The sequence below is a fragment of the Scyliorhinus torazame genome, chromosome 19, assembly GCF_047496885.1.
Source record: "Scyliorhinus torazame isolate Kashiwa2021f chromosome 19, sScyTor2.1, whole genome shotgun sequence".
Lineage (NCBI taxonomy): Eukaryota > Metazoa > Chordata > Chondrichthyes > Carcharhiniformes > Scyliorhinidae > Scyliorhinus > Scyliorhinus torazame.
The window spans coordinates 116,553,216-116,577,811 of NC_092725.1; the positions used below are offsets into that span (position 1 = coordinate 116,553,216).

The following is a 24,596-nucleotide window of genomic DNA, read 5'->3' on the forward strand; positions in this document are numbered from 1 at the left end:
TCAATATTTAAAAGTATATTTAATATAAGGATTATTATAAATGTTAGTCACAATGTTTCAGGATCAGACTTTAATACGGCTGACATGAATACAAATTGAAGGATTTATCATGCCTTTATTTTTCTTTCTTCTGCACCATTGTTGGTATAAGGGGAAGGCAGTAACATATAGTGATGATGTCACTTGACTAGTAATCCAGAGGCCCAGACCATTAAACACTTGACCGCCGAACTGTCTGGACCTGTAAAGACTTACTTTAGCGTCAAAGACTCTCATTCAAAGTATCATCTTGCATCATTGAATTTGTCTATATATGTGTTTGTGGAACCCACCTCTTCATTCACCTGATGAAAGAGTCGAGCTCCGAAAGCTAGTGATTTTAAACAAACCTGTTGGACTTTAACCTGGAGTTGAAATCCAAGAAGAGAACCACACTGACTTTGCTTGTGGAACCTCATTATGCGGATGACATTGCCATCTCCACTCAAAAGAGAATCTCTAAGTCATGCTTGATGCCTTCGCGGAAGCATACCAAAGAACCGGTCTCCGTCTCAAACTCAAAAAAGACTTGAGTCCTTTACCAACCTGCCCCAGGGCAAGATCTGGTCTCCCTCCAAGATCAAGGAGAAACTCTACCAAACGTGGAACATTGCGCATATCTGGGGAGCCATCTCTCATCTAAGACTGACATCGATCCAGATATCCAACATCGTATCTGATCCACGAGTGCCTCCTTTGATGACCACAACATCCATACTGACACCAAGATCCTCGTGTGCAAGGCGGTCATCCTCTCAAACTCTTCCATCCAGCACAGAAATTTGGACTACATACAGACATCACCTCAAGACTCTGGAGAGGTACAATCAACACTGTCTGAGACAATTCTCTGCATCAGCTGGGAGGGCAGGTGTACTAGCATCAGCATCCTTGAAGGAGCCAAGAGCACCAGCATCGAGGCCATGATCATCCGATACCAACTTCCTGGGCTGGCCATGTGCTTAGGATATCAAAGCCCCGACTGCCAAAACAAATCTTCATTGTGGAACTCATGAAGGCTCCCAAACACGAGGGAGACAAAGGAAGGTCTTCGGAGATACCCTGAAGACATCCCTCTTCATGCAACATGACTTCAATGCCTGGGAGACCGTTGCTCGGAAGAGGAGGCTTCCCAAGTATCTCCATCCTCAATGGCAGACGAGCCCAGCGCATCAATGCAAAAGACAAGGCTGAAGAATTTGCAACTGTGTTCAGCCAGAAGTGCCGAGTGAATGTTTGCCAGTCTTCGGTCAATTTGATTTGACTCCACTCCACATGATATCAAGAGACTGCTGATGATGTCAAGAGACGGGCTATGAACCCTGACAACATTCTGGTAATAGTACTGAAGACTTGCTCCAGAACTACCTGCATCCTTAACCAACTGTTCCATAACAGCTATGATACTGGCATCTACACTGTGGAGAACTGCTCTGGTATGTTCTGTTGACAAAAAACAGCACAAATCTAACCTGGCCTATTACTGTCCCATCAGTCTACTCTTGACTATCAGCAAAGTGATGGAAGGGGTCGTCGACAGTGCTATTAAATGGTTCTTGCATAGAAATAGCCTGCCCATTAATGCTTAGTTTGGATTCACCACCCTCTTCCCTCCCCTTCCACATCCGGAAGCAGCAGTCGCTCCAGCAGGGTGTATCCCGGCAATCTAGGGAACCCCTTCCAGACCTTTTGTGCAAAGTCCCTAACCTATAGATACCTGAACTCACCACCCCTCGGCAGCTCTACCCTCTCCCTTAGCTCCTCCAGACTGGCGAACCCTTCCTCCAAATACAAATCCCTCACCTTGACCAGCCCCACTTCCCTCCACCTGCTGTATACACTATCCATCCTCCCCGGCTCAAACCCATGATTCTCGCACAGCGGCATTAGCACCGACATCCCTTCCACCCTAAAATGCCTCCTCAGCTGATTCTATATCTTCACCGTGGACTGCACCACTGGGCTCCCTGAATACCTACTCGGAGGCATTGGCAATGCTGCCGTCACCATAGCCCTCAAACTAGACCCCTTACAAGATTCCTCCTCCACCCTAACCCAATCTACCCCTTCTGCTTCCTACCACCGTCGCACCTTGTCAACATTCGCCGCCCAATAATAATGAAGCAAGTTTGGCAAAGCCAACCCGCACTTCTGCCTCTGTAGCAGGGTCCTCCCCACCCTCGGCACTTTCCCCGCCCATACAAAGTCAGAGATGATTGTGTCCACTTTCTGAAAAAAGGCCTTTGGTATAAAGATCGGGAGAGCCTGACAGATGAACAAGAACATCGGCAGAATATTCATTTTCACCACTTGGATCCTCCCCGCCTACATTAAGTGCAATGTATCCCACCTCTTAAGATGCTCCCTGGCCTCCTCCACCAGCTTCGTTAAGTTCCACTTATGGAGCCCCGTCCATTCCCTCGCTACCTGAATCCCCAAGTACCTAAACCTATCCCTCGCTACCGTAAATGGGATCCCCCCCTAAATTAGCCCGCTGTGCCAGCTCATTCACCGGGAATACCTTGCTTTTCCTTACATTTAGCTTGTACCCCGAGAACCCTCCAAACCTCCCCAACAGGCCCATAATCCTTCCCATACTCTCCAACGGATCCGAAACATACAGCAAGAGGTCATCGGCATAGGACGACACCCGATGTTCCCTCTGTCCCCTCATTATCCCCTGCCACTCTGCCGACCCCCTGAGAGCCATCGCCAATGGCTCTATTGCCTGCGCAAACAACAGTGTTGACAGTGGGCACCCCTGCCTCGTACCCCTGTGTAAGTCAAAGCTTTGTGAGCTCATGTCATTCGTCCTCACCCTCGCTCTTGGCACCACTTACAGCAACCGCAACCATGCCACAAATCTCGACCCAAACCGTCTCAAAACTTCGAACAGGTACCGCCACTCCACCCGATCATATGCTTTCTCCGCGTCCATGGACTCCACCACCTCCGGTACCAGAGCTCTCGACGGATTCATCATCACATTCAACAGCCATCTTATATTACTCGCGAGCTGCCTGCCCTTCACGAAGCCTGTATGATCTTCTGCAACCACCCCCGGGACACAATCCTCCATCCTCCTCGCCAACAACTTAGCCAATACTTTCACATCCGTGTTCGATAGTGATTTGGGTCTATACGACCCAATTCCACCGGATCCGTCCCATTTTTTGGGATTAGTGTGATTACTGCCTGCTTCATCGTCTCCGGCAACTCGCCCTTCTCCAGTGCTTCATTAAACGCCCCCAACAGATGTGGTGCCAGGTCCGCTGCAAATTCCTTATAAAATTCTGCCGGGTACCCATCTGGCCCAGGGGCCTTCCCCGACTTCATACCCCTGATACTACCCAGCACCTCCCTCAGCCCCAGGGGCTCCTCCAACGCCTGCCTCTTTGCTTCCTCCACCTGGGGAAATTCCAGCTCGTCCAGAAACCACCCCATGTCCCCCTCCTCTCCTCCTGGGTCTGCCTCATAAAGTCCCTGGTAATACTCACTCTCTAAATGCCTCATTTATCTTCCCTGGCTCTGACACCACATCCCCAGTCCGGATCTTCAATATTTCCCTGGACGCAGCCTGCCTCCGCTGCTGGTGCGCCAGCATGCGGCTCGCCTTCTCCCCATACTCCTATTGCACCCCTTTTGCCCTATGCAGTTGCCCTACCGCCCTCCCTGTTGTCAGCCTGTCAAATTGCCCCTGCAACTTTTTCCTCCTCGCCAATCCCTCCAAAGTGGCACCCTCGAATATTCCCTGTCCACCTCCACTATCTCGCTCACTAGACGGTCATGTTCTGTCCTCCTTTCCTTATTCGCATGAACCGTAAATAAGAATTTCTCCCGGACCACTGCCTTCAGTGCTTCCCAAAAAATGCCCGCCGACACCTCCCCATTCTGATTGAACTCCACATAATCCCTAATCGCCAACCGCACCTTGTCACAAAAACCGCCAACAGCCCCGAGTCAAACCTCCACCCCGGCCTCTGCTCTCGTCCCGTACTGAACCGAATATCCAGCCAGTGGGGTGCATGGTCCGAGATAACTATCCCCGCATACTCTGCCCCCTCCACCCCAACCAAAATCTCCCGACTCACTCAAAGTAATCAATCCTCGAATACACCGTATAGACGTGTGAAAAGAAGGAATACTCCCTTCCCGCTGGGTTCTGAAAACGCCATGGATTCACCATACCCATCCTCTCCATAAACCCCCCCCCCCCAGCTCCCTTGCCATTCGTACCCTACCCATCGACCTAGGGCTCGATCTATCCACCCTCGGCTCCAGGACACAGTTAAAATCTCCTCCCATGATCAACTGGTACGTGGCCAAATCCGGGATTGCTGCCAGCAACTCCCTCATAAAACCCACATCATCCCAATTTGGGGCATACACATTTACCAACACTACCGGTGCCCCTTCCAATACCCCACTCACAATCACATATCTCCCACCTGGATCCCTCACCTCCTTCGCACTCACGAATCCCATTGTTTTGCTCATCAAAATCGCCACACCCCTCCCTCCATTTCAAATCAAACCCCGAGTGAAAAACCTGCCCGACCCACCCCTTCCTTAACCTAACCTGGTCCTTCACACAGAGGTGTATCTCCTGCAAAAAGACAACCCCCGCTTTCAAGCTCCTGAGGTGCGTGAACACCCTCGACCTTTTAACCGGCCTATTCAGTCCCGGACGTTCCACGTTACCAACCTTACCCGAGGCTTGCGCCTCCAATCCGCTCTACCGTCCATCATCTTCCCCACTTAACTCCTGCCCCTTTAATCCATTCTGTACCTAGCCCATCCCAGGTGGCCCCTTTCTTCGCCCTTGACCATGTCATTTCTCACCCCCTGCCGCATCGCAGAAATCCCCACCCCCCTTGGCCTTCTCCCCACCACCTCACTTCCGTTCACTAGCATAACCTGCTAGCATGGCTGCCCCTGTCCAAAAGCACATCCTAAAGACCCCCATCCCGCTCCTCCACTCAAAGAAGAAGGCCTCCTGCTGGCCTTCTCCTTCCCCCACCAAAACAAGGGACTTCTCCTGAACTCCAGGTAGCCTTCTCCAAAAGCAAACAAACCGATGTTAAACACAAACAGTCCCATAAAACAGGAAGGGGGATGGGAACATCCATCCCCACATAAACTTTTCACCCCTACAACTCCTTACACTCTCAACATTGAACAGAAACCCCGCCCTCCACAAAAAAAGGCAAAAATTCCCCAATCCCTCACCCACTTCAAACATGCTCCCGGCCATTACATAGTGCCAGCACCCCGGTTCCCAAGCATTGTCCACTCAGTTCTCCCCCAGTTTATGCTCCTTAATGAAGTCTTCGGCCGCTTCTGGGGTCTCGAAATAATACTCCCGGCCTCCGAACGTGACCCATAATTTTGCTGGTTAGAGCACCCCAAATCTGATCTGTCGCCGTCCGTACAGCACCGCCTTGGCCTTGTTGAAACCTGCCCGCCGTTTTGCTAACTCTGCTCCAATGTCCTGACGTTATTTCCCTCCCAGTCGCAGCTACGCTTTTCCCTGGCCCACCGTAGAATTTTCTCTTTCTCCACAAATTTATGGAGCCTCACGATCACTGCCCGCGGCGGCTCCCCAGCTCTAGGCTTTTGCCTCCGAGACCTTCGCGCTCGGTCCACTTCAGGTGCCTTATCTAGCACCCCTTCTGCCACCAGTCCCACCAGCATCCTCGAGACGTACCTCGTGGCACTCACACCTTCCACTCCTTCAGGCAGGCGCACTATTATTCGCAGGTTTTGCTTTCTCGAGGCATTCTCCTGCTCCACCTTTGCCCTCAGCGTTTTACAAAGGTCTCCTAGGAGCCCCACTTCCGCCTCCAGAGCCACCACACGACCGCTGTGGTCTGAGATCACTCCTTCAATCTCCCGAAACTGTGATCCCTGGACCTCCAAATACCTCTCCATTCGCTCCAAAGTACTCTTCAGGGGTGCCACAGCTTTTGCAATGGCCTTTGCATGATCCTCATGCATTTCGTTCCTCTGTTTATGGAATTCCTCCTTGATAAATGTCATCAGTTCCTGTATCTGGGGCCTTGCAGCTTGCCCCTCCCCTGCCTGCATGCTGGAAGAGACTGTCTGTGAAGCACAAGACTGTTTCAACTTTCCAGCCAAACCCCTCACTGTTGACTGCCGGGTCCGGTGATCAGAAGACCTACCATTCCAGGGGTAAACTACTCCTCTATCATTCACCTACGCCTTTTCATCAAAATTCCACCCGGATCTGGGTAAAAAGAGCCCTTTTCTGTGACTTTGAACAGTAACAGCCCTTTATGTGACCAATCATTCTATGGTCACAAGCGGAAGTCTACATGTGTGGATGAGTTCAGCTCCAACAACATTTCAAGATACCTGACGCCATCCAGGACAAAGCAGCTCACTTGGTTAGCATACCATCGAACACCTTCACCTACCCCACTGATGCACAGTGTCAGCAGAGTGCATACCATGTGTAAGGTGCAATGTAACATCTCTGATAGCTCCTTCAACAGCACCTTCCAGACCCGTGACCGCTTACCACCTAGAAGGCCAGGGGCAGCAGATGCATGGAAACACCATCACCTACATGTTCCCCTCCAAACTACATACAAATCTAACTATATCATTGTCCCACACTGTTGCTGGGTCAAAATCCTGAAACTCCCTCCCTGACAAGACTGGGTGTACCTACACCACATGCTGCAGCGGTTCAGGAAGGCAACTGACCATCACCACCTCAAGGGCAATTAGGGAAGGGCTGTATAAATGCTAGTCTTGCCAGCGAGGCCCATGCCCCATGTAATTTTTTTAAAACGAGAGATTTAGCCAAGGCTGTGCAAATGGGAAGTTTACGCCCTTCACATTTTAATTTTTGGTTCAGTACTGGATGAGCAGAAAATTAGGTCAATTAAATATTGGGAAGCTGAAGCTTTTATTTTCAATCTCTGCGTAAACTCTGTGCCCTAGCTGACAACTGCATCCCTCCTCCTTAGCAACAGTCTGAGACTATATCAGTCTTTTGTGCAACCTTTGGCGTTATATTTGACCATGAGATGAGCTTCCAAAACATGCATTCGTACCATCACTAAGACTGCCATTTTCCACCTTTGAAACTTCACCCCTGCATCAGCTCATCCATTGTTGAAATCTTCAATTGTGCTTTTGTTACCTCCTAGACTTCTGCAGTACTCCTAGCTGGTCTCCCATATTTGCCTTCTCTAGATCCATTTGAGGTCCTCCAAAACTCTGCTGTCTGTGTCTTAACTCGAACCAAGTCCCAGCCCTGTTCTCACTGACCTAAATTGGTTCCTGATCAAGTGATGTCTTATTTTAAAATTCTCATCCTGTTTTCAAATCTCTCTGTAATCTCCCCTCTCACTATCTCTGTAATCCAAGATATCTACTCCCATCCAAGTATTGCTCTTTTAAGAATCCCCAATTTATTTTGTAATTGCTCCACCATTAGCAGCTTTCCCTTCAGTTGCAGCTCTGCCTCCTACACCTGCCTTCCTTTTGGTCATCTGACCTAAATCTCCATTTTTTTTGTGTTTTATAATGGACTTGTGAATCACCTTGTGATGTGTCAATATGATAAAGGTGTCATAAAAATATGTTTTATTTCATCGCAAAGTTGCTGTAATTACTGCTGAAAATTACCAGTGTATTAGAACAAAATAAACAGAGACAGATGCAGCTAAATTTGTCACACTAATATCCTCACATGTACACAAGTTCATAAAACAAGTTTATTATAGATAAGCATTTTTCATCTCCGAATGTAATTTTTACAGTAGTGAAATAGCCTTTTTATTTCATAATGTAGCCTTTATGTAGTTGTAGTAATGTAATGTAGTTTGCGGAACGCTTGTACTGATTAACAGCACATCTCAAAATGTTAACCGTCAATCTAACTTTGGAAATATATAAAGGAAGCATGTAATCAAAGGAATTAGTCACCTGATGTGCCACTCCTACTTAGCACATATTTGACATGATTAGCAAGAGGTGATTAGTCGCAAGGTCTTATTCTTGCCTCGGGGCAAAAATTTCGAATGGAATGGAAGTAGGGTTTCTTCACCCTGTATAATGTTTCGTATCCAGTTCTTCCTGTGAATTTGAGATTAAAATTGGCATCTAAAATAAATACAACTTTTTCTACTGTTCAGCGAATCTACTAATGGATCTGTCTACTTAAATTTATCCTCAACAGACTTCAGGAAAACTATTTCCTATTGTTTAATCTATATTTTAAACATTGTCTTTATTCCGAAGAATAGTCAATGATTTAGATTTTCCAGTAAGGATAACAGTGTGGCTATGCATACTCCCCTTTTTATTAAAGAGCAAATCCGATAGCAGTTTCTAACATGTGCAGTTAAATTTGGAAATGCGGTTGATTACCCTCCAGAAGCTATGCTCTACAGGTACCTTGATGAGATTTGGTATTCAAATAATTGGAAGGGAAGTTATGGTACTTACCTACATAAGCTCACCAGAAAAGATTTGGTCTTGTCCATTCACATGTAAGTGAGTTTTTAACTGTAAATCCTAATTACTACCAAGCAACTTCTCTGGCACTGAAAATGTACTTTTGTAAAAATAAATTTAGAGTACCAATTCATTTCTTCCAGTTAAGGAGCAATTTAGCACGGCCAATCCACCTGTCCTGCACATCTTTGATGGGGGCGAAACCCACGCAAACACAGGGAAAATGTGCAAACTCCTCATGGACAGTGACCCAGGGCTGAGATCGAACTTGGGGCCGAGGGGCAGCAGTGCTAACCACTGCACCACCGTGCTGCCCCTGAAAGAGTGTGGCGATTTTAATTGCTGTTCAAGATTTTTAAAATGATCAATTAAAATTTCATTTTCTTGTCTGTTTCCGTCTCCTCTCTCCTTGCCTCTGCTTTTTTCCTTTCTCACTATTTTCGCTTCTCCTATTTTGATATATTTAACATTGAATTAGCTTTTTAAACTTAAGACACCCTGGTTCAGACTCTTTTTCTGAGAGTAAAGATCCTCACAGACTGATGAAGACACATTGCTAGCACTGTGCAGGGTACTGTGCTGTTTTTGTTCTCTATTAACTGCATTTTTCATTGTGTAAGGGACAGTGAAGCTGTCTGTTTCCCACTGACTAAGATCATGCAATTTAGAAAGTGCTTTCAAAAGTGCTGAGGAGAAAGATATAGGGAGTCCAGTCTAGGTGAAGATACTCCATGTCTTGCCTTAAATTGGCAGACCTGGTCTGGGAGATTAGGTACTGTGTTTTCTTTAAAGTAAAAGATAATTTTAAAATATTGAAAGATAAGGTAACTATATTCCTTTCTTTAAACAAAAAGATTGCACTTGTACTGATTTTAACAGAGGAGGTATATTTTCTCTCTTTTGGTATTTGTTTAAACAAAATAGGGTATAAGACTTGGTATTTGAGATATTTTCTTTCTTGTATAGTGTATGCACAAATGTTATGCTTTATTCCCAGAGGAATGAAGGGTAGCCATGGTTTTGCAATTTTTGCTATTAACTGAAAATTTAATATGAAAGCAATTTGAAACCTCAATGTTTGGAATTTCTTTCGTAGAGGGAAAGGGGTACCAAGATGGCTTTATATTCCTCTATCTTTCGTAGAATCCCTACAGGGCAGAAGAGGGCCATTCGGCCCATCCAGTCTACACTGACCCTCTGAAAGAGCACCCCACCTAGGCCCATTCCTCCACACTATCCCTGTAACCTCACCTAACAATTTGACTCTAAGGGGCAACTTAGCATGGCCAATTCATCTAACATGCACATCTTTTGACTGTGGAGGAAACCAGAGCACCTGGAGGAAACCCACGCAGGCACTGGAAAATGTGAAAAATCCACACAGACAGTCACCCAAGGTTGGAATCAAACCCAGGTCCCTGGCGTTGAGAGACAGCAGTGCTAACCACTGTGCTACTGTGTCGCTCGTTCTTTCTTAAAGACAAAAACCATATAAAAATATTGAAGTGACAATCTCCTCTTTGAGGATTCAAATATTTAGATAAAGTTATAAAAATTCCACAATTGCATGTATTTCGAAGTAGAAGAACTTATAAATTATAAAATGTTAATTATTTGTAATTGCTGCATTACAGGAGCTGAAATTAAAAGATGAAGAATGTGAGCGATTATCCAAAGTTAGAGACCAACTGGGCCAAGAGTTAGAAGAACTTACGGCTAGTTTGTTTGAGGTTTGTATTAACCAGTACAAGCTGAGCAATGACCTAGGCCATGTTGAATAGAACTGATTCTATATCATTCAGTTTGACATCACCTTTACAAAACCTCAGTTTTGTGCACTATGCAGTGAGATTGAGTGTCAGATGTGCTTACTTCCTGCTAATATCTCGGTTTGATTGAACTGATTATGGTCGGGAAGTTTTTTTTCTAGAATTATATTTTTGGAATTGACTAGAATCCGACCATAATAGATTAAGAAACTACAGTAAACTGGAATAAACTGTTAATGAGTAAACCTACAAACAAACTGGAGAGTATTCAAATGGGCGGCACGGTAGCACAGTGGTTAGCACTGTTGCTTCACAGCGCCAGGAGCCCAAGTTCGATTTTCTTCTTGGGTTACGGTGCGGAGTCTGCAAGTTCTCCCTGTGTCTGTGTGGGTTTCCTCCGGGTGCTCCAGTTTCCTGCCACAAGTCCCAAAAGACGTGCTTGTTAGGTGAGTTGGACATTCTGAATTCTCCCTCAGTGTACCGGAACAGGCACTGGAATGTGGCAACTCGGGGCTTTTCACAGTAACTTTATTGCAGTATTAATATAAGTCTACTTGTGACAATAAAGATTATTAGTATTAAAAAACATGAGATATGATACAAAATCAATCCATATCCAGAAAAGCAAAGGTTCCTTGTGTAGTTAAGTAATCGGGGGGCGTGGGGGGGGGGCTGTCATTCCGTAGGGCAGGGACTCACTTTAGGTTGCCCGGGCGTTGGGGGGGGGGGGGGGGGGGGGGGGGGGGGGGGCTCCGCAGGTACAACATTTCTAGTTTGGTGGGGAGAGTGAAAGCTGATCTGGGAAGGTGTGATGATCTCCCTCTGTCACTGGTGGGTCGGGTACAGGCGGTTAAAATGAACGTGTTGCCGCAATTTCTGTTTACTTTTTAATTCCTGCCGATTTTCTTGCCAAAGGCTTTTTTCAGAGAGATTGAGGGAGGGATTACGTCGTTCATATGGGGAGGGAAGGTGGCCAGAGTTAGAAAGGTGCTGCTATAGAGGGGAAGGCAGGCAGGGGGTTTGGGACTTCCGAACCTGATGTATTACTACTGGGCGGCGAATGTGGAGAAGGTGCGGAGCTGGGTCAGAGGGGTTAATTTCCATGGGTCAGAATGGAGGAGAGTTTGCGCAGGGGGTCGGGATTGAAAGCATTAGCAGCAGGGAGTCCGGTAATAATAGCTTCACTGAGAATGTGGAGGCAGTTCTGCCAACACTTTGGGTTGGGGATGGGTCAAGGGAAATGCCGATTTGGGGGAACCACAGATTTGAGCTAGGGAGGTGGGATGGAAATTTTCGGAAATGGGACAAGAAGGGGATTAAGACACTAAAAGATTTGTTTCTTAGGGGTCGGTTTGCAGGACTGAGGGAGCTGGAAGCGAAGTATAGGCTGGAGCAAGGGGAAATGTTTAGAACATGCAGGTTCGAGATTTTGCCAGAAAGGAAATATAAGGCTTCCCGGTGGAGATGACCTCCACATTGCTGGAGGAGGTACTGACGACAGGGAGACTGGAGAAGGGGGTAGTGTCGGCAGTTTGCGGAGCTATTTTGGAAGAGGAGAAGGCACCACTGGAAGGGATCAAAGCAAAGTGGGAGGAAGAGTTGGGAGAGGATATGGAGAAGAGGTTCTGGTGTGAGGTGCTCCGGAGAGTGAATGCCTCCACCTCGTGTGCGAGGTTGGGGCTGATACAGCTGAAGGTGGTACACAGAGCACACCTCACGAGGGGGAGGATGAGCCGATTCTTTGAAGGAATAGAAGATGTGTGAACGTTGAGGGGCAGGAGGGGTGCACTAATCATATGTTTTGGTCCTGTCCAAAGCTAGAGGATTACTGGAAGGAGGTTTTTAGGGTCATTTCTAAAGTGGTGCACGTGAAACTGGACCTGGGCCTCCGGGAGGCCATATTCGGGGTGTCGGACCAGCCAGGGTTGGAAACGGGTGCGGAGGCAGATGTTGTAGCCTCCGCCTCGTTGATCGCCCGAAGGCGGATCCTGATGGGTTGGAGAGCAACCTCTCCACCCTGTGCCCTGGCGTGGCGGGGGGGGACCTGTTGGGAATTTTTGACTTTTGAGAAGGTCAAGTTTGAACTGAAGGGAAGGATGGAGGGGTTCTACAATTCATCGGCATTATTCATTGTGCACTTTCAAGAACTGGATAACATCGAACATTAGTTGGGGGGGGTGGGTGGGAGGATTGGGGGAGGGGGCGGTGTGTGTTAATGGTGACTATGGGTGATTCCTGATTCCTTTTTGTTATTTGTTTATGTGAACATGCGGGTAATGTTTGAGGTTTGCTGGGAGGATGGGATCGTTATTGATATGGGGATTGACATATTTGTTACTGATTATTGTTTAATGTTGTTGGGTGTAAATTTGGGAGAAAATGTGAAAAAGGAGAATAAAAAATATTTTTTTTAAAAAGTAACCAAGGTCAATAATAATGAGGTAAGTAACAATAAGAAGATAAAAAGCAAATGCAAGGGAAAGTGAAGATGTGGTGGATGAGAGCTGTTAAGCCAACTATGGTATACAATTTTGAGGTGCAAAAATGGAAAATAAACTTGTACGGCATATCTAAACTCATGGCAAGTGTTTTTAGAAATGTATTATGTGAAAAGAGAGTGACAGAGAATAATGTGGGCCCTTTGAAGACAGATGCTACACAGTACTGAACAGTATGGAAGTGGAAGCCTGGTTAGGAGTTTTTTGCATTTATTTTCACAATGGTGAAAAAAACCGGGGGATTTAAGTTTTAAAAAAAACGCGGTCGATTTAATATCAGCAAAAAAGTCATGGAATAAAATAATGGGCCTTAAGATGGACAAATCTCTTGGGTCCTGATGGTTTCCACACCAGAAAGAGAAGAAATTGTAGATGGGTCAGTCATAATTTTCCTAAATTCACTAGATTCTGGAATTGTGCCTTTTGGATTGAAACATTTTTTAAAAAATGCATTTTATTACAAACCTGTATCAAAACAGGTTACAGCGAATAAACACCCAGGGAAACATACTTCCCAACAATGAACTATACAGTCTGTACAGTTTCACGCCCCCTCCCCCGCATCCCCGCGACGAACAGCCCCTCCAACACTGGGATTGAAACATTATTGCACATTTTTGTATGAAGCCCATCTGTGCCTGGTGCAATGTTTTCCTTTAAGTTCCTTAGTCTGTTGGTACTGTCTTATCTGAAATGTATTTTATGCTCATGCTATTTCTGTTATGACTGACTCATCTCCACCCCAAAGAAATGTAACTTTTATGCTGGGGAATCATTGCAAAGGAGAATCTATTTTTATATAATTTCCCTCATGTCACTTTTTTTTAATAAACAATTTTATTGAGGTATTTTTGGCATTGTAAACAGTTACAGTATACGTGCAATGTGCAAATATCAACACAAAGCAGAAACATAGTGCAAAAGACCACTCCTTTCTCATAAACAGTACCCACCTACTTATCCCTCCTATTCTACGCTGACATTTAATTCCCTGCGAAGAAGTCGATGAATGGTTGGCACCTTTGGGCGAACTCTAATACAGATCCTCTTGAGGTGAACTTAATTTTTTCCAGCCCTAAAAAGCTCAACCTGTCCGAGAGCCATGCTTCGGTCTTTGGGGGCTTTGAGTCCCTCCATGCCAGCAGTATATGTCGCCGGGCTACCAGGGAAGCAAAGGCCAAGACGTCGGCCTCTCCTCCTGGACCCCCGGGTCTTCCAAGACCCCAAACATTGCCACCACTGGACTCATCACCACCCTAGTTTTCAGTACCTGGGACATGACGTCTGCAAATCCCTCCCAGTATCTCCTAAGTTTTGGGCATGCCCAGAACATGTGGACGTGATTCGCTGGCCCTCCTGCACACCTAGCGCATTTATCCTCCACCCCAAAAAATTTACTCATGTGGGCCACCGTGGACGACCTTGAACTGAATCTGGCTGAGCCTAGCACATGTTGCAGTTGAATTTACCCTACTCGGGACTTCCGCCTATGCCCCCTCCTCCATCTCCTCGCCGAGTTCCTCCTCCCACTTGAGCTTCAGTTCCTCTGGGACTCCTCCCCTTTCATAAGTTCACAGTAAATATCCGAGACTTTCCCCTCTCCTATCTCTCCCCAAGACACTGCTCTGTTCTGGATACCATTTGGCGGGAGGCGTGGGAAGGATGGGACCGTTCTACGTATGAAGTCATGCGCTTGCAAGTACCGAAAGTCATTCCCTCTGACTAGTCCAAATTTCTCCTCCAAGACCTTCATGCTCGAGAAGATCCCCCCCCAAGAACATATCGCCCATCCTTCCTACCCCCGCCCGTCGCCACACTGAATCCACCGTCCATACTCCCAGGGGCAAATCGGTGGTTGTCGCATATCGGAGACCAGACCGATGGCTGCCAAACTGGTGCCCCTGCACGAAGCTGCCTCCACTCGCTCCCAAATAGACCCCGTACCCACCATCCAACTCCTTACCATGGCTATGTTGGCCGCCCAGTAGTAGTTGCTGAGGTTCGGCATCGCCAGCCCCCCCTCGCTACGGTTCCTCTTGAGCATCGCCCTCCTCACCCACGGGGACTTCCCCACCCAGACAAAGCCCATACTCGTGTCACTTTTTATCTTTCAGTAGCTTCAATGTTTTTTTAATTCTGCTTACCTCTACTTTCAGAAGTTTTTATAATTTATTTTACTATTTTAAAAAATTTGTGTTCACCAGACCAGTTTATTTTGCCTTGCTTTTATATTTTTAACTTGGTCCACCATGCTACCCACTGCTGTACACTTACATGCATGTACAATATGTATTCCTTCCATGATTGTGTACATTACATTTTTTTGCATTTTTTTTTGTAATAACATAGAGCTGTTGTGCTTTGTGTGTACTAAATATCCATTTTCCTTCCATGCTTTTTCCCTTTGGCAGTGTTGATAGTCAAATTTCCTTTATTCGTACCTTTAAATCTTTTGAATGTTTCCATTTCCTTTCCATTGTCAGTCTGACAAATTTCATAAGTTGTGGTCATGCTTCCTAAGTTGCTTTGAGGCTGACCTACTCCACCATATATTGTTACTTAATATCAGGACCAGTAGTGTCCCAACTTGGGTAGGTTCCATGACGAGTTATTCTATGCCAGAGTCCAGTGATGTGTTCACGATCGTGATGTATTCTTTATAGATTTCCCTGTCTATGCCTCGTAAATCTCTTCCTGCATGCGCGTCCTCTAATTAGCGACAATGTTTTTGGTCCCTGCTTCCTCTTAACTTAGTAGTCTGCAGGTAATCTTGCATCTCACCCCATTTCATTTTATCTGCACCAGACCAAATTATTCCATCCCTGTTCTATCTATTTCAGACAAAGGGGCGCTGGATAGTAGATCAGCGATAGGTAGAGATTGACAAACATGTCATGGACAGAAAGGCAAAGGGAATGTACAAGACTGGTCAAGGCTAAGAAGGGTGCTGATAGTAGCACGTTAACAGATTAGAATATGTTAGTGGCAGGACAAAGGTAAGCAGTGTGTCAAAGAACAACTAGGAGCAGGGAGGGTGACATAGTGGGTAGTGGTTAGCACTGCTGTCTCACGGCGCCGAGGACCTGGGTTCGACCCTGCCCCCGGGTCACTGTGTAAGTTTGCACATTCTCCCTGTGTCTGTGGGTCTCATCCCCTCAACCCAAAGATGTGCAGGGTAGCTAAATTGCCCCTTAATTGGAAAAAAAAAAATGGGTACGTTAAATTTAATTTTTTTTTAAAAACTAGGAACAGGGAGCAGGTGGCCAGCCAGGTGGGATAGGAGGAGGGGCATAATGGCGATGGAAAAACAGATCCATGTAAGAAATGAAAATAAATTGATAGAAATGTTCTTTTTGCAAAAATGTTTTCACCTGCGCTGTTACATAACCTAACATCTGGGAGGTACCAGACCATCTAAGACTCCTGGGCACAGCTCCAAAACAGGCTATCAATCTCCTTAATTATAGAATTCTTCACCACTAATTTCATTGTTCTCACTAGCATTTGTTTTTTCCACATGGACAATGTCTTGTTGATACATTGCGATTTATTCCCTATTTTGAGGAAAAAGTATGTTTGTAAGATTTCAGGATCTTGACCCCTCTCAAACCCACTGGTACAGATACTGAATGATATTTTTTATCAAAACAAATTTTTTGAGTTCCGTTAATAAACACAAATCGATACATAAACGGCAGTAGTCAATCAGCAGCATTTGGTTATTGCCTTTTGTTCTTTTGGATCCTCTCTTGTCTCGTCCTTCCCTGGAACTTGCTAACAATGTCCAAAGCTATTCCTCTTTCCTCCTCTTGAGGAGCCAAATACCCGTACCAATCTAATTGGTCCACACAGCGTGTACACCTGGCAAATGGTCCCTGCTTTTTATCTTGGCAACAACCTGAGTCCACATTTTAACCAGGTGATTGAGTTTGGCTTATACTATGATACAGTTTCATGTCAAAAATTCACAATATTTTAACGGCATACTTAAATTATATAATAGAAGGTACAAAAACACTTGGGAACGCAATGCTTTCTAAAAGCTTATTTTGTTGTGCTCTATATGCTCTACAACTAAACATGCTCTGTTGATCCTGCAATGTTTGATGCTGACATTGGCTTCTGAAATGGATGTAGTGTTACATTTTCCAGTGTTAACATTATCGACCTTGATTTTAAATTTCAAAAAAGTATAGCATTGGCACCACTGTATCCCTGTAATAATGTTTCATGGTTGCCATCTGCCATTGGTTTGTGTTATGATCCTGTTAGAGACATTTAAAGAAACATCTGAAGTTGACATAACTATCATGCTCTTTTTCACATTCTTAAAAGAAAACAAATGTTATTGTATTACAGAAAGACATTTACCAAACAAGTACCACTAACCTAACACTATAGTTTATAAAGCCTATGCTCTAAAACCCCCCAAAAAACCCCTTCCTGTGTAAATTACAAGAATCTTGAAAGTTCACTCACTTCTTTCTGGACCAACTCACAAGATATGACACAGTCTTCCTGAATTCACTTTAATTCTCCTCCGTGTTTCAGATATTCTCCACGGTAATATTTTATGGGGATCCTTCCATTAGCTTTTTGGCTTAGTGACTCTCCAACCTTTATTTAATACCACACAACTGTGAATGCCTCAGCTCCATGTTCTGGTTGCAAGCAGATACCCAGCTGTCTTCTCACCGCTTCCAGGCTAATTCTGCTAACTGATTTCTGCCACAAGGTTCTGTGAGGACCACTGTAGATTTCTTCTTCTAGCTGCAAAATAGACATATTTTCCAGCTGCTTTTTCCTTCTATTCAAACTGAGCCTTTCTGCATCTGGCATGGTGAAGTTATATTTTCTCTGTTTAAAGCTCAGGCCTGACTGAGAATCACCTCTGGTTGCACACTCAATTCAGTGAAATGTAGTTTAGACCAAAGAAGAATTGCACCTGCCTGCTTTCTAAGGAAGCACCCAGATAACTAAACAAAATAACCTTCTACTCCCATAGCCCTTCTCTATGACAATGCAGCAAACAGAAATGTAAATCAATTATTATACCTTCAACATAACTCTTTGATTCTGAAATCCATACAAATAATTTCCATCTAATGGAGTTTTACAATCCTCCTTCCCAGAATTCCTAGCAGTGAGTTTCTTTGTGGCTAATGAACTGCTCCGTGGCTCTTCCAAGAGGTCTAAAAATGGGTTATTCATTGTTCACTTTAATTCCTAAAGCTAAAAGTTACATTCTAAAACTTATGCGTTATGAACTACATATTTGCAACATATGGAACTTCTATCAAATTTAGATCAAAGCTGAAAATGCTTTGCTGCTGGCGGAAAAATGTGAGTTTTTAAAATATTTTTTATAAAATAAAGTTTGCTTTCTTGGAACTTGTTCTCTTTTAAGGAAACAATATTTTAAAAAGTTCTCATTTTGCTCTTGATTTTAAGGAAGCTCATAAAATGGTACGAGAAGCAAATGTCAAACAAGCTGCAGCAGAGAAACAGTTAAAAGAAGCACAAGGCAAGGTAACTACTTGGCCATTGTTATGAATTTAGTACAATTTTCCAAGTAGAGTTTTATAGCTTTATGTTGATATTAGAATTATTTTCATACTCATTGGACATAATGTTTAAAGCATTTACTTTAATTGCTATTTTTCCATTCTCTGTTCTGGTCTGAATCTGGTTCATCTTTTATAACCCTTGTTTTTGAATTCATTTATGTATGTAAGCTAATGGAAATCTGAACCAAAAGCAGAAAATGCTGGAAAAGACTCAACAGGTTGGGCAGCATCTGTGTAGAGAGATAGAAACAGTGACCTTTCAACATAATTGGGAAAGGTTACAGACTTAATGGGTTTTGAGTAAGGAGTGGGTGGACAGCTCTCATCTTCAACAAAGCATGTTGCAGCTTTTTGGACTCAACATTGACTTCAACAATCTCAAATCCCAAAGTCTGTCCCCCATTTTATTTTATTTTATTTTAAAAAGGGACATGCTCAAAATAACAGTACAAGTGCTATGGCTACCAACAGCCAAGAGTTGAATGTGATACAACCTATTGTGAGAGATTGTAAAGAGGTACTTTTTTTTTTCAAAAATAGGTTTTGAGTAACGAAGTCCAATGACTGATGAGTAATCAAAGGACTCTAATTTGATGTAATATCATGGTTCATGGTTAATAGTTATATTAATTGGTAACTCCAGGGCTAAACTGGCTTTTTCTTTCAACTAGCAGCAACTGCTATAGGTGTACCTTTTTGATTATTTTCTTGTCCCATCACTGTTCCCTTTGCACTGGAGAACTAACATTTCTGTCATTCAGCCTCTCTTGTCTTTCACACAGTTCCAGACCTTCCTTTTTCCTTGTCACACCCTGTCCTTGCTCAAAACTAATTATGTCTCTAACTTCTGTCAATTTGTTGACGCATTCATTAACTCTGTTTCTCTACACAGATGTTGCCTAACCTGCATTTTCCCCTCAGCATTTTCTGTTTATATTTGCCCCATAAATTTATTGGATTAAAGAGCCAATGATATTTTGATTATTTTGCTTTTACTTGAAAGATTGACGTACTGCAAGCTGAAGTGGCAGCATTGAAAACACTAGTCCAGTCCTCTTCTCCAACATCGCCTACCAAGGAGCTTCAGCCGAATGCAAAAACTCATTTTAAAAAGGGACATGCTCGAAATAAAAGTACAAGTGCTATGGCTACCAACAGCCAAGAGTTGAATGTGATACAACCTATTGTGAGAGATTGTAAAGAGGTACTTTTTTTTTTTCAAAAATAGGTTTTGAGTAACATGAAGTCCAATGACTGATGAGTAATCAAAGGACTCTAATTTGATGTAATATCATGGTTAATAGTTATATTAATTGGTAACTCAAGGGCTAAACTGGCTTTAGTTGAATCACAAGTGGCATCACTTGAAATGTTGTGCAAGCCATCCATCTGGTCTTTCTGCAATCTTTGGCATGGTCAACCACAACATTGTGCGTCATCAGCTTTCTTCTGCGATGCAGCGTGGTTTTATTGGCTAGACAATTCATTGAAAGTTAACTCCTGACCCTCATCATTTTCTCTATTTTCCCTCCCAAAGATCTATGCTTGGCCCCTTCTTATTCCCATGTATACATGCTACTCCTCTGCGGTTACCTGGCTGAAATCTAGTTCTGCAGTTACGTTGGCTTCATTCAACTCTACCTCACTATCATCTCTCCAAACCGTCCACTGCCATTGTGTTGCCAGCCTGCTTTTCTGACATCCAGTTCTGGATTAGTTTCAATTTAAATGTTGGGAATACCAAAATTATTATTGCCAGAAGCACCATTCTTTTGCTACCGATTCCATTCCCCATCTTGAGCTGAACCACACTGTTTGCAAGGTTGGCATCCTTTTTTTTCATGCAGGTTAGATGGCTTTTGTTTCGGTGCAACATCGTGGGCCGAAGGGCCTGTACTGCGCTGTATCGTTCTATGTTCTATGGGATGTGAGCATCGCTGGCTAGGCCAGCATTTAATGCCCATCTCTAATTGCCTTTCGCTTGTTAGGTCATTTTAAGAGACAACCAGTTTGTTGTGGGTCTGAGGTCACAAGTACCAATTAAGGGGCAATTTAGCATGGATGATTCGCCTAGCCTGCACATCTTTGGCTTGTGGGGGGGCGAAACCCATGCAAACACTGGGAGAATATGCAAACTCCACATGGACAGTGACCCAAGCCGGAATTGAACCTGGATCCCTGGCGCTGTGAGACAGCAGTGCTATGCCACCGTGCTCAAAACATTTTTAAATAGTGACCACCTAGTTCTAGATTGTCCCACATGAGGAAATATCCTCTCCACATCCATCCTGTTTAAGATCTCTCAGGATCTTGTACGTTTCAATTAAGTCTCGTCTTACTCTTCTAAACTCCAGCGGGTACAAGCCTAGTCTGTCTAACCTTTCCTTATAAGGCAACCCATCCCTTCCAGGTATTAGTCTTGTAAACCTTCTCTGAACTACTTCCAACGCATTTACATTCTTCCTTAAATAAGGCAACCATACTGTATACAGTACCCCAAATACAGTCTCACTAGTCCCTTGTACAACTGAAGCATAACCTCCCTATTTTTATATTCAATTCCCCTCGCAAAAATGGTAACATTCTATTAACATTCTTAATTACTTGTATCTGCATATTAGCCTTTTGTGATTCATGTATTAGGACACTGGGATTCTCCCTGCACCTCGATCTCTGCAATCTCATTGTTTAGATAATATGCTTCTTTTATCCTCTTCCTGCCAAAATGGACAATTTTACATTTTCCCACATTATATTCCATTTTGCCAGACTTTTGACAACTTGCTTAACCTATCTTTATCTTTTTGTAGCCCCAGTTTAACATCTCAACAGAAACAGCACCTCTGAAAGTGCAGCACTTCCTCTGTACTCTACCGGCGTGTTAATATAGAAATATGAGGGTGGCACGGTAGCACAGTGGTTGCACTGTTGTTCACAGCGCAGGGTTCCAGGTTCTATTCCCGCTTGAGTCACTGTCTGTGTGGATTCTGCACATTCTCCCCGTGTCTGCGTGGTTTTCCTCCGGGCGCCCCAGTTTCCTCCCACAGTCCAAAGATGTGCAGGTTAGGTGGATTGACCATGCTAAATTGTCCTTCGTGTCCAAAAATGGTGACGTGGGGTTACTGGATCACGAGGATAGAATGGAGGTGTGGGCTTAGGTAGGATGTCCTTTCCAAGTGCTGGTGCAGACTCGATGGGCTGAATGGCCTCCTTCTGCACTGTAACTTCCATGATTCTAAATTCTATATGCTCGAATCTGTGGAGTAGGTCTTGAACATGCAATTTCTGACTAAGCCAAGTCTGTATCTCCGTATCAGTTGAAGTACAGCAGAGCCTCAAATTCGTGAAAAGTGGTTTTCTAGTTTGGATGCATAGTTTACATAATTGCAGATGCACAAAATCTCTGCTCCTGGAGTGGCATGGTGGCGCAGTGATTAGCACTGCTGCCTCATGGCATGTCGGTTCCCGGCCCTGGGTCACTGTCCATGTGGATCTTGCACATTCTCCCTGTGTCTGCGTGGGTCTCACCCCCACAACCCAAAGATGTGAAGGGTAGGTGGATTGGCCACGCTAAATTGCCCCTTAATTGAAAAATAAATCTCATCTATCCCAATCAAAGCAGATGCATTTGCTACAATTTTCATACATTTAGTTCAATTAGTAACTTAAAAAAATTCAAAGGCAGTTTCAACAATTAATAAATAGTTTTGAACTATCCAAAGTTAAAAATTAGCAGTTTGCTTTCAGCTTTACTGACAATCTATTGTGTAAATTTGTAAAAGGTTGATTCGCTTCTGTTTGGTGAATTTAAAGCATGGAAAGAAGAACCAACAATCGATAGAACATGCTGTTTTTTAGACCGAGTTTATAAGGAAGATATATATCCTTGCTTGACGTTTTCAAAAAGTGAGGTAAGAACGAGCACAAATCAGTAAGTTAGTAATGTAGAAATTAGTAATGTAGAAACTGAGGCCAGTTGTACTTGCTGTGTAGGTTGTACTTAAAATTTGAATTTGGCTTTTTAGTTTTACTTGGCACCCCAAGTAGAATGATAATTAGAGTTATGGATGGACTCACCATTGCCTGACACCGCGATTGGGATTCCTGAGCAGGTGGAGAATTTGGTGACACCCGAAAAACCAGTTTGACGCCAGATGCTCCGAGCCTCTGGCAGCGGCCTCAGCACGCTACACACTGATGCAGGAGAGTGGTTGCAAATTTGAGAAATGCAACCATTCAATATTATTAATGGGCTGGAAGCCCGATTCAGTCACTCACCCCCAAATTATGCACCAACTCCCACAGCGGGAAATTCACCGGGTGGGCTGTGCGCAAGTTTGCCCTAGCGTGGCCCTAACAATGGGTCAAGGGGGTCAGTACATAACTGAGGTGCCCCCCAATGTCCATCGGAAGGCCCCCCTAAAGTGCAAATCCTGTGCCCCCCCCCAAACCAGGGGAATAACTGATTACCGCCCACCCATCCCCCACACACGACTCACGCATGTTGGTGAAACGTCCATCCCCCAACAAAATAAATTAGGCACCTGCACCCAATCGGACACGCTTCTGCTGATTACCACTTACCACACCATCAGATGATGAATCAGTACTCCTCCATGTTGAACACCACTTGGAGGAAGCAAGGGCACAGAAAAAGCTCTGAGTGGGGGACTTCAATATCCATCACCGAGAGTGGCTCGGTAGTTACCACCACAGACCGAGATCGCTGGGTCCAAAGGACATAGCTGCAGACTGAGACTGCAGCAGGTGGTGAGGGAATCAACAAGAGGGAAAAACATATTTGACCTCATCCTCACCAATCTGCCTGCTGCAGATGCATCTGTCCATGATGGTATTGGTAGAAGTGACCACCGCATAGTCCTTGTTGGAGACAAAGTCCCATCTTCACATTGAGGATACCCTCCATCGTGTTGTGTGGCACTACCACTGTGGCAAATGGGATAGACGTCAAACAGGTCTAGCAACTCCAGACAGGGCATCCAAGAGGCACTATGGGTCATCACCAGCAGCAGAATTGTGGCCCGACATATCCCCCACCAAGCCAGGGAACCAACCCTGGTTCAAGAGTGCAGGAGAGCATGCCAGGAGTAACATCAGGCATATGGAAAAATTAGGTGTCAACCTGGTGAAGCTGCGACACAGGGCTACATTCAAACAGCATAAGCAGCAAGTAATAGACCGAGCTAAGCAATTCCACAACGAGTTTTGCTCAGGCTCCTTGATGCCATATTTGATCAAATGCTGCCCTGATCTCAAGGGCAGTCACTTACCTCACCTCTGGAGTTCAGCTCATTTGTCCATGTTTGAACCAAGGCTGTAATGAGGTCAGGAATTGAGTGACCTGGTGGAACCCAAACTGAGTGTCAGTGAACAGGTTATTGCTAAGTAATAACTGCTTGATAGCATTCTTGATGACCCTTTCCATCACTTCACTGATGATTGAGAGTAGACTGATATAGCGGTAATTGGCCGGATTGGATTTGCCCTGCTGTTTGTTTTGTGAACTGAACATAACTGGGTAATTTTCCATATTGTCAGGCGGCTTTATTGGAACAACTTGATTCGAAGCATGTCAAGTTCTGGCGCACAAGTCTTCAGTATTATTGCCGGAGTATAGTCGGGGCTCATATCTAGCATCCAATGCCTTCAGCCGTTTCTTCATATCACGTAGGATGAATCAGATGTGGCTGAAGACGGGCATCTGTGGTGCAGGGGACCTCTGGAGGAGACTGAGATGGATCATTCACTCGGTACTTCTGGCTGAAGATTATTGTGAATGCTTTAGTCTTGGGCGGGATTCTGTAATCCTGAGGCTAAGTGTTGACGCCGTCGGAAACCCTGTTGCATTTCTCGACGGCGCCAACACGGCCTCAGGATCAGCAATTCTGGCCCCTACAGGGGGCCAGCATGGCACTGGAGCGGTTCACGCCGCTCCAGCTGCTGATCCCAGCATCAAATGGGTGCCGCAGGAACCGCGCATGCGCATTGGCTTCCTTCAATGCGCCGGCCCCGACGCAACATGGCGCAGGACTACAGGGGCCGGTGCGGAAGAAAGGAGGCCGCCAGCCAAAGAGGCCGGCCCGCCGATTGGTGGGCCCCGATCGCGGGCCAAGCCACATCGGAGGCCTCGGGACTCGGCTCATCCCGGGCCAAGAATCGGTGGGCCAGCCGGGTAGAGCGGCCCCCGACCGGCGCTGCGCCAACCACGCCGG

The 24,596-nt window shown here is 45.0% G+C and overlaps 1 protein-coding gene across 6 annotated transcripts in view; it reads left to right on the forward strand.

The window, feature by feature from the left end:
* Positions 1-24,596, forward strand: part of rab3ip (RAB3A interacting protein (rabin3)) — an 86,345-nt gene that overhangs the window by 22,260 nt on the left and 39,489 nt on the right. For 4 of the 6 annotated variants that reach the window (XR_011936541.1, XM_072485098.1, XM_072485094.1 and 1 more), the window contains exons 5-8: positions 10,164-10,259; positions 18,248-18,325; positions 19,367-19,567; positions 22,146-22,274. Coding sequence is in view for 5 of the 6 variants with exons in the window: in XM_072485098.1 (XP_072341199.1) it covers positions 10,164-10,259; positions 18,248-18,325; positions 19,367-19,567; positions 22,146-22,274 (504 nt within the window). In the remaining variant the exon portion in view is untranslated. The remainder of the gene's footprint in view (positions 1-10,163; positions 10,260-18,247; positions 18,326-19,366; positions 19,568-22,145; positions 22,275-24,596) is intronic. The other 2 variants (XM_072485096.1, XM_072485097.1) reach the window with 1 other exon arrangement.